Source organism: Simochromis diagramma, unplaced genomic scaffold (assembly GCF_900408965.1).
Source record: "Simochromis diagramma unplaced genomic scaffold, fSimDia1.1 OVJJ01000596.1, whole genome shotgun sequence".
Lineage (NCBI taxonomy): Eukaryota > Metazoa > Chordata > Actinopteri > Cichliformes > Cichlidae > Simochromis > Simochromis diagramma.
This window is the reverse complement of record NW_024387245.1, coordinates 25,332,536-25,342,979: the sequence shown is the minus strand read 5'-3', so window position 1 is coordinate 25,342,979 and position 10,444 is coordinate 25,332,536. Positions and strand designations below refer to the sequence as shown.

Genomic DNA, 10,444 nt, shown 5'->3' with positions numbered 1-10,444 from the left:
CAATTTCGATACAAACAACTCCTTATATGGTACAAGTTCCTCTTTTCTGTCTGGCTTCCTGCATTTATTAATATGCTTTTATAGCTCTACACTAACTTCCTGTTTTTCAGTCTGGCTGAGCACTTAGTTTATGAGTCAAAAGTGGCCTTGCTTTACAAACCTTCATTATTAAAGTACATAAAACAATATAATCAGAAAATAAGCACTAAGAATATATTAATTAAATGACAAAGCCTGTGTGCGCTAGTACCGCTTGCCACTCGTTCCCAGTATCCTTTGCGGTTTTACCCCTGAATGACATCACATTTTCAATCTCTATAAAATCCACACTTTTTCCGTCAATTGTTCCGTCTGTCCTGCTCACATCTCCAATAGTTGGTACATGTTGTCATTAACGTGGCTTAACTCCTCATCAGCCGCTTTGTTAGCTAAAACACCGGTGTCGGCACATAAGGACGCTGTCATAGCCTGTCAACGACGTTGATTAGCTGCGTATATACGAATGTGAATCGTATCATTGGCTGGAGCAGCCAGTCACCGGTCACTTACTGACTCACACTGCAGATAAGAATGAATTGTTAACGTATTTATTTTAATTTCAATTCAGGTTAGTTTTTTTTTTGTGTGTGTGTGCAACGCAGATTTTCTGTGCGCACAGACCATGCCAACAGTGCGCGATTGCGCATGCGTGCAGCTTAGAGGGAACATTGGTCTGAACTGCTTGTGGAATATAGGAACATCATCTCGCTGAAACCAAGACTGTCCCTGAAAACGACACCTGAGGGTCAGTACATGTCGTTCCTAAATCTGTATTATTGTGGCATTTGCACATGTGCAGGTTGCCCTGCCATGTGCACTAATGCCCCCCAAATACCTTTAGGGATGCTGACTTTGCACTGATTGGATGGTCCGCCTCCTCTTCAGCCTGTAGGATCCAGCATCCATGATTTCCAGCAGAGTCTGGGACTCTAATTGGTCAGAGGAGAGGAGAGGTTACCCCTAAGCCTACATCCATCATAGATGAGCTCAGGCTCAGAGAAGACAGACGTGTTTGCTCTATTTGTTCTTTATGTTCTTTATGTGGTGGAGTTTGAACCTCACGTGTGGATGCACGGATGAGCTGTAGTCCCTGCTGATGGTCTTCAGAGTTTTATGATCTCACGCAGATATTTCACCACAGAATCATCTCTGAGGACCTGAACATCACCAACATCCAAGCTGTGCAGCCCGGTCCCTGTGTGCAGGCATTTCTCTCGATCCTTTGAACCTTTTCGAGAGATTTTGACCCATAAACAAACAAATCCAAATAAATCAAATTCTTCTCAAATTCTTCTCAAATTGTTGAATTATTTGTCCACGTATTTCGTAACAGAACCATAAACATGTTCTCTTTACTTCTAATTAACCTCACTAGTTGGAAGAAGTCCCAAACACCTGCCCCTCCAAGTATTACACGACTTTCACAGTCTTGTTGTAACATGTTGCTAATTTAAAATGAAAACTTAAAAAAAAAAATTTCTGCATGTCATTTATTTTCTTTTAAATGCATTTTTAAAGTGATCATTCATTTGTGTAACTTACATTTTGTACATCATCCAGAGTATTTTAGAAATAAATGTTTGCAACATGCAGAAAAGAAAAGAAAATCTCAAAAATGAGATGAACAGAATAACTTGCTCACGGTTTGGAAATGTTTTAAAGACCTTACTGCATTACTCAAAGTGTGACTTAGTGCCAGTCAAGCAGGAACAAGGATTTTCCAGTGAAGTCTATTTTGGCGTTGGGTGTTCTTTGATCTGATACCATCAGTTGTGGTTTGGCTGCTGCATATTACAGATTGCAGAGCAAAAGGAAAACATTTCAACTCAACAAACCACTGCGACTAGTTAAAGCACTTTAACTACAGTTTTTCGAGTGACTAAGGTAAGACCCGACGGTTTAACCTTAACATTTCAGATTAATTCATTCATTCATAATTAACCCATAAAAGCAAAGATTGAACAGAGGTCAAATTTAAATAGTTACAAAAGTTTTTAAAGATTTTAATTTAATGTTGTTTGCTCAATGATATGACTTCAAATGCATATGCAGGGCTGGGTAATAAATGGGATCATAATAAAAATGTTTATATAAACTGACAATCAAACTGAAATGTGCTTAAAATACTGATGAAGCTTGTCACAAAGGCTTGTTTGTGGTTGTTACCTGATTTAACATCTGATATTTTTAAAACTAATGAAACTGCATTTCGTGTATATTTGATGCTTCTTGGTTACAGTGTATGGTTCATGTGGCTACTTTTTTTCCCTCTCAGACTTTAAATGATCTCTAAGTGATCTTTCTCATCAGCATGTTGTCATCCTTTAAACATGCGAACAGCATTTTCTGTGCATGATTTGGAAACATTAAAGATGATATTGAACTGATTTATTGCAGAAAGGATTAAATAAATCATTTTATTTTTTTTGTTGCCCAGCCCTACAACTATGTACTTACTATATGCTAAATCAGTATAGATGCATGCATCTATAACACATAATATCTTGTTTGTTGGTAGTAATCTGCATTACTGATGCAGTGAACAGAAACAAAGGTTATGCAACTTTTGGAAAAACTGATGAATCCATTCCTGTTCCAAAATATTTTTGGTTAAAAATGTAAATTTTAGATTAATTATAAAAAGTTATTGATATAAAAATCAAGAACAGACAGGTTACAGTTGGTATGACCAGTCTGCAGTTCACCTACAGAGAGTTTCTCCGCCAATGATGACGGATCACTTAAAGTGAGCTTTTACACATTGCTGAGCAGTCAGGATGTTTGTAGAGGCAAAACATAAAAGCTAGAAGACGACGAAGTCTTCTTCAAAAAGCTCAAACATGCAATTCATGCCCCGCCGCCACAGTGAAAAGTCAACAAATAGAGGGATCAACTCCAAAATCCATCACAGAACTCATAAAGAGGGGTAAACTCATTCCCAGAGTGTTTTTAAATGTGCACTAGCTGATGCAATAATAATAATTAATATTCATTAATATTTTAATATGTTAGGGGCTTGTATCAAAGTGCAGGTGAGGAGGCATGATGGGAAGACGTCAAGGTTTCAGTTAAAAAAAAATCCCAACATCAGCTCTACACACTGAAAAATGAAGTGGTCCAGTACAGGAGTGAGACCAGCTGGAAGTAAAGTGACACGGAAGTAGTAGAAATACTGCCAGTTGTTTTTAGCTGCTCTGTGACTTCTGTGTCCACAGATGTATCAAACTGAAACCAGCGCGGTTCTTAAGAATGTGGGAGCCGATGCAGAACTCATCTCTAATAACAACTTAAATAACAAGATGGATCTGCTGACTCTGGTCAAAGTCAGTGAGGGAAGATTCTGGCCCGTACCAAAGTACAAGCCCATGGAGTTCAGCCTGTCTGAGCTGGCCGAGCTTGAGGAGGAAGAAGACACATGTAAAGGTGTGTAACCACACACACACACACACACACACACACACACACACACACACACACACACACACACACACACACACACACTTGGGCCTTTGGTCCCCATAAGGGACTGTTGGTCCCCACAAGTATAATAGCATTCCAATTTTCTGTCCCCACAAAGACATCTAAACATGTCCACTCAGACACACCCAACATACTCATGTGATGCTCCTTCCAGATTATAAGGAGGAGGTCTTGGTGAAGGATTTCACGACTACTATGGAGACAAAGGGGAGTGGAGAAATTGGTGGGGGAGATGATATTGTGGGTAAAGCCAAAATTGAGGCAACTGGTGATACCGTGGATGGACTGGAACAACCTGTGAGCATTATAAAAAAGAAAGCCGACATTAAAAAACTGAGGAACAAGTTCAGTGGCAGGTAAGTGTCCGTCTCTCTGCTCGAGTTCAGCAGCAGACTTTCTGTAAACATGGAAATAACTTCCAGGCCTGCATTCTTTCTTTTGTCCAGCGGGGGGCAACTTAAAAGGGTTATCAGATAAGATTAGATTAGATTAGATTAGATCAGATTAGATCAGATTAGATTAGATTAGATTAGATTAGCCTCTATTGTCTTGGGTGACATTTCTCTTGGACAAACACGAGATATAATAGGTAACATGTAATATCAGGTAACACACATACAATTTCACCATCACCTAAAGAAAATTTGTACCCAATTAACTCAGGGTTTTGGTTTTTTTTCCTGAGGACACTGACTCATACTCTTTATAAAGGATATGATTGATATCCTCAGAGATTTTCAGACTCTTCTTTATCACTGACTCTTGAAATACTGGAGGGCAAGCTCGGGGAGCGTGACAATTATCTTCTCACCCCTTTCAGTCAAATTTTGAAACTGAACTTAGCAGAAATGTTAGAAATCCACATATGATGAACCTGCTGTATCTGACAGTCCAGGTAAACACCTAAATACTTAAACGTGTCACTAGTTCAACCTTCTCTCCAATAATTCATCGTGGTTATCATCACGTAGTTATTTGTATGTTGCTCCCACAGCCCTCTGTGACTCCTGTACGTATAAGCTCAGCGTGTATAAGATTACGATTAACTTTCGCTTATGTTTATCTTGTAATTAAAAACACCACATACCATCTAACTATATGTGCATCCTGTACTTTGCCAACAGTTCCTAACCTGTTTCCCTCTCTTGGTGCTTTCTGTTTCCAGGAAAATAAAGAAGGAAAACATGGAGTTACTGGGACTGAAGGACAATGACAAACTGACTTTTGTTTACCAGAAAGTTTACAACAGCGGGCCTGTCAAGATGATTCGAAAGTCTAACAAGAGTGGGTCCATCTCAGCCTCCTGTCAAAAGATGCTGCATGTTCTTATAAAGGTGAGTGAATGTGACGTTTATCTGTGAAAGCTGAACTTTGATGGTATGAGGTGATTAAATATGTACTGTAGAACATTGGAATAGAGCCAAACTAATTTAACCTGAAACCACAACAAGCCATCAGAGAAAGTGAAAAGTTCTGTATGGGCTCTACAGAGAATCAGCTCATCTATGAACACTCAGCCAGCCCGGTCAGTTCTTTAATGAGCAACACAATCTAATGTGAACAGAAACATCAACATGTCAAAAACAAGCCGACCTGATGGCAGACTGAATAATCAGTCCATCCTCATTATCACCAGTTACCTCATCACTCATACTGTAAACTGTAAAGCTGCTGCGTTGGTCATTTTAAACCACTTCAAGGTTGCTTTAAATCTCAATTGTAAATTGTAAATTTTAGACTATTATTGACCCTTTTTACCTCAAAGTGTATATTTACTCCCCTGTCCTTAGTCTTAAAGTGTATATTTATTTCTTACTCTTCCTGTATTTATTGTTGTTCTTTTGCACTAAATGGAACTGGAGCCTCGTTGTCTCATCTCTGCTACATACTGTACTATATGTAGCAGAGATGACAATAAAGTTTACAGCAGACACCAGCGGGCCAAAGCCCCAGCACCTGGTTGATAGAGAAGTGCACCAGGACCCAGGCAGACCAGCCAGAGCGCTGGAGTGCATGGCACCGTCAAAGGTGCCATGCACCTTTTATATTTTTATTCCTTCCTAGTTAAATTTACCCTTTTTAATTTTTCTTTTTAATTTTTCATATTTATTTCCTATCTTATTCATAGCCTTTCCTTTTTTTGTTTTCTTTGGGTCACGAGCAGTTGTCCAAGCATTTCACTGCATATCGTACTGTGTATGACTGTGTACGTGACAAATAAAATTTGAATTTGAATTTGATTTGATTTGAAAGGCTAATAGTGCACTGATAATATAATTATGAGCTCACTAATTCTATGAGCTTTAATGATAGTCCAGAGGCTCTGCTAATGGCAGCGCAACAACAGCAGCAGGTCAAGAGAGTCCATTGTTCTTATTTTTTGTTTCTAAATGCTGTATAAGGCAACAAGTATTCACCACAGAAACAAACAGTTTCTGCACAATCCTGCTTTTAATGTATTTAATGTTGTATGATTAAGACGTTGTTCTAGCACTCTTCTGATCTGTCTGAGGAACAAACCGACGTTTCAGTATTTCACAGTAGATCCAACATCGTGTTATTTGTATTTAGGGCAACAAGAAGGAGGTGACGAGCTTCACTGTGCCGGAAAACTCCACCTTTGGTTTTGGTCTCATGGAGCTAAAGATGGATGATGAGGAGCTGAGTAAGAGTACATGACTGTGTTTAATGTTTCCGAGTAGATTTAGTGTGTTTTCCTGTTACTGAATGTAACGATGTCTCTTTTGTCATCTTAGAAATCACATGCGAACCCTTTACTCATAAAACAGGTTTATTCGGTAGGTTGATTCTGTTGTTGAAGGTTTTTCTTCTTCATTTATAAATGTCAGATTTAGTCTTGATTCCATGTTTGCCTTGATCTTTACTTTTGGGAGGCGTGAATGATTAAATCAAGTTTGACAGTTTAGAATAGAATAGAATAGAATAGAATAGAATAGAATAATCCTTTAATTGTCCCACAAGGGGAAATTTGGTTGTAACAGCAACCAGAAAGACACATATACAAACAAACAGTACACAGGACACAGAACAGAAACATACACAATTTGTTCTTACATATTTACATCAAGGACAATGGTTACTATAAACAGAGTACTGTACAGTTATTAAATGAAATAAAATTAACTACAGATGGCAAACCCAGGTTGTAGCGCGAATCGGTTGATTAAATTATTGCAGTTACAGCGCATGCAAACATCTATGATTGTTGGGAGCAGTTTTGATTGCACAGTCTGACAGCTGCAGGGAGGAAGGACCTGCGGAAACACTCCTTCATGCATCTAGGATGTAGCAGACATTTATCAGACACTGTGCTGTTTTTCCTTTTGTGGCTTTAATCATTCTGAGGTTTGTTTCCAGGTCTGTTTGCCAACGATGCCATCAACTCCAAAGAGATGCTGCACAAAGTGAAAGAAGGTGTGTGTGTGTGTGTGTGTGTGTGTGTGTGTGTGTGTGTGTGTGTGTGTGTGTGTGTCTTTTACAATTTTAGAATTGATTAATTTTTTTAAATAACACTGCATCAGCATTAACAATATTTTAGACATGACAACGGCTCATTCTGTCACTCTCCTCCTTATCGTCATGATATCAGAGATGGACATGTAAAAAAAAAAACAAGAGTAAAATAGAAATGTTTCAGTAGCTGTGATGGATCCTGTATAACCACATAATTTAACAATAGAGCGCTTCTTATTTGTGCACATTCACCTGTCTGAGGTGAAAAAAAGTAGCTCGGTTGGTAGCTTTAGGTTGTGCAGACACATTGATGTGTCTTTAACATTTCTGCCATTGGATGTAGGAGGATTATGGAGAGAAGTGCAAAAACAGATAGTATATTCCAACTATTCCAATACTATAGTATTCCAACTATAGTATGGAAAACTGCCATCTGCAACATAAACAGTTTTATGGGCAGTAACAGGGACTCCCAAAGTCATCTGTTTGAACAATCATTGCTAGGAACCAAAACAATCACCTGGAGGTTTTTTGCTCAGCACCATGTCATCCAGGAACCACTCACTAACCAATCAGGTATAAATACGTTAAATATGGTAATGTGAGAAATCATAATAGATTATGGGAATTGTTTTGATCTGTGTTTGCAATAAATAACTTGAAATAAATATTTATTTTGATCGAAGGTCATTCAGGTTTGTCTGGTGAGATACGCATGCATGAAGTGTTTGAGTGATGAGTCATGTTTTACTCAGAGAAGTGTTAAATAAAACTGAAATCATGAGACATAAAACCTGATTATGTTTTACTTGTTTTAATAAATAATTTGATGTCTGCTGGGATTTGACATTGAGACCTGATGCTTAATAAACTGGTTTCTATGGTTCCAATAAAAAGCTGCTTTCATTTACTGATGGTATGATTGGTGCTGCTTCTGTGTTTGCTGCAGAACTGGAGACGAAGGATCATCTTCTGCTGCCGCTCGGAGATCTTCCTGAGTCGACCCGTCATGATCTACTGAAGAAGCTCAGCGAGCTTGCTGAGGATGGGGATACTCTCTCTCTGCTGGAGCAAACAGTAAGAAGAATATTGACCAGAGTCTGGTGTGTGCTTCTCCTAAGGTTCAAGCCTCATTGCCATCTTCATCAGTTACTGCAGCCTGGTCAACTTACACTGAGATAAACATCGGTGTTGCAGGTTTCTAAAGACGTGTTGGATATTTCAGTTTATTTTAAAATACACTTCCTTGTCATCTTAACAGTTTTTTCTTCTTTTTATCTGAAGCCAAATCAGTCCTGCTGGCTGGTCTTTATGATGTTAAACTAAGCACAGAGGTAGTTCAGGGAGACACAACCAAGCTGCCCAAAGTTTCTGCAGGCCACTTTGTAACCCAACGCCACCCCACCTGCTGTCTTCCATGTGTGCTCGAACAGTTCTGCTGATCATTAACGCTGTTAATAAAAAGGGAAACATCAGTTATCAGAGGAAAAAGTGATACTGAAACAAAATAATCTTAAAACCTGTTTGAAACTACAACTTCTATGACTACAACCCAACAACAACAACTATAATAACAATAATAATAATATTAATAATAATCATAATCCTCTGCTCCTCTCAGCTGGACCAGTGCACTAAAGGAACCTCTGAGCATGTCCCGTCTGAGGCTGTCTCCTCCTTCATGGACCTTCTCGATATTTCAAACATCTCCACTGCTGTGAAGGATGCTGTTCACCTGTTGGTCAGCGCATTGGACAGTAAGTCAGCTGACCTGCTCTGAGACATTTATCCCATCCAGTAACATGTAGATGCTCCACATCAGGTGTGGTATGTGAGCTGGAGGTGGTGGGGCTGAGATAAAGGTGTTCAGGTGTGATTTTGGAGTTTGTGAGACCTTAGCTCACAGTTTTATTGACACATCTGAAGCAAAGTGTTTCAGTTCGTCACATCGTCATCAAACTTTGTCTTTCTTCTTCATGTTTGTGCAGCTCTGCCAGATGAAGTGCCGCCACTTCTGACCTGCTGCAGTCCAGATACTCTGAGAGTGCTCAACCAGCTGGTGGGTCCATTCACTCATTCATCTGCATTCATCTACATGCTCCTCTCAACAGCCTCATCACACCTTATTCCACACAAGTGCTTGCTGTAAGAATATGTGCAGAACGTGGTTGGGCTTCCTGAATTAAGCCAGTGAACATTTACAGTGATTTTACAGACCCTGCTACACTTAACAGCACATCAGCAGCAGCTCCGCCCACTATCAGCAGCCTGTGGGCGGAGTCTTCCTCATGTTTGAATCTGATCAGACAACAGCTCCCTTTCTGCTTCTCCAGGTGGATGGTCTGAAGGACGGTCGGGCCACACTGCCAGAGTCCCTGCCCGTCCCCCTGCAGGAGGGAGGGGAGCTCCGCTGGGCGGCCGAGTTCATCTGTTTGAACGATCAGAAGCTGAAAGAGTTGAGTGACGGCTGGGACCGGCCCGAGCTGCCCCCAGAGGTTCTGCTGGAGGTTCTGTGCCTCGCTGTGCAGGGACTCAGCCTGATGCAGCCCACAGCAAACCCTTAATGTCAGCTGCTGTGATCTTTGTTAACCTGTTTTCACAGCAGCTGATTTTATATTGTGTGCAGCTTCAAAGCAGGTAACCTCAGTACCTACAGCTGGGTTGATTCCAGCTTTTGTGTTGCAGCATTTCTCTGCCTTTATTGTCTTTCCCAGGAGCAAAATGACTTTCATTTGTAATAACAATAATAATAATAATAATTTACTTCATGATTCTTGTCATTTATTGGTTTTGTTGCAGTCTTTGTTTATAGTTCCTGTTCCCTCCTGTGTTCCCCATCTCTGTCTCCACGTTTTAATATTCTGAATGTGAATTTGTTATTCTCCTTGTTCTGAATTAAAGCTTTATGATTCACTGAAAAGAGCGAGTGGAGCCTTTAAATCTAAGAAATTTTTTTTACAAGAACCCCTAAAAACACATAAATGACAGCAGATAAGGATCAGCGCTGAGGTAATGACACTGATATTCAGAGAAAGGTTGTAATTCAAAAATAATTAGGAAAGTAATTTAAAAAAATCAATGTTCACAAAAAAACTTTTTTCTATTAAAGTTTGTACATTTGTATATGTAGTTTAAAAATCTCATCTTGTTAAAGGTCGTATGTTATTACTGATCTAAAATCTGAAGGTGTTTCTGAGTTATGAGTAGTGTGAGTTGTGAAACAGCATGTGTCAGAATAGAGAGGTGGTGTAATAATTATGTAAATGTATGGGGAAACAATTCAATGACGAGAGTCTAAAAGATTTAAACCTGACAGCATTAAACTGTTTATCAGGAGGATGAATCCTTTAATCCTCTGTGGGTTCAACATGAGAACACTCACTAGTGGGAAAAATGCAGGCATAGTCAGAAGATGTTCTGAAGGTGGAATTTAATACAAAAGAACTATTTA

At 39.3% G+C, this 10,444-nt stretch overlaps 1 protein-coding gene across 2 annotated transcripts; it reads left to right on the top strand.

The window, feature by feature from the left end:
- The first annotated feature begins 1,817 nt into the window (after positions 1 to 1,817).
- LOC120714393 lies at positions 1,818 to 9,913 on the top strand. 2 transcript variants are annotated; one of them, XM_040000584.1, is made up of 11 exons: positions 1,818 to 1,923; positions 3,255 to 3,462; positions 3,674 to 3,875; positions 4,685 to 4,853; positions 6,091 to 6,184; positions 6,276 to 6,317; positions 6,898 to 6,954; positions 7,943 to 8,070; positions 8,615 to 8,750; positions 8,982 to 9,052; positions 9,327 to 9,913. In XM_040000584.1, exons 2-11 carry the CDS (start codon positions 3,255 to 3,257, stop codon positions 9,555 to 9,557), a joined length of 1,338 nt encoding a protein of 445 aa, XP_039856518.1. In that variant the 5' UTR covers positions 1,818 to 1,923; the 3' UTR covers positions 9,558 to 9,913. The 2 variants fall into 2 exon arrangements, with proteins under 2 accessions (XP_039856518.1, XP_039856519.1); XM_040000585.1 differs by lacking the exon at positions 6,276 to 6,317.
- The last annotated feature ends 531 nt before the right edge of the window (positions 9,914 to 10,444 follow it).

Coding starts and splice junctions, on each gene's coding strand:
- LOC120714393 (XM_040000584.1), top strand. CDS start 3,255: ATGTATCAAACTGAAACCAGCGCGGTTCTTAAGAATGTGGGAGCCGAT. Junction 3,463..3,673: donor GGAAGAAGACACATGTAAAG/GTGTGTAACCAC, acceptor TGCTCCTTCCAG/ATTATAAGGAGGAGGTCTTG. Junction 9,053..9,326: donor TGAGAGTGCTCAACCAGCTG/GTGGGTCCATTC, acceptor CTGCTTCTCCAG/GTGGATGGTCTGAAGGACGG.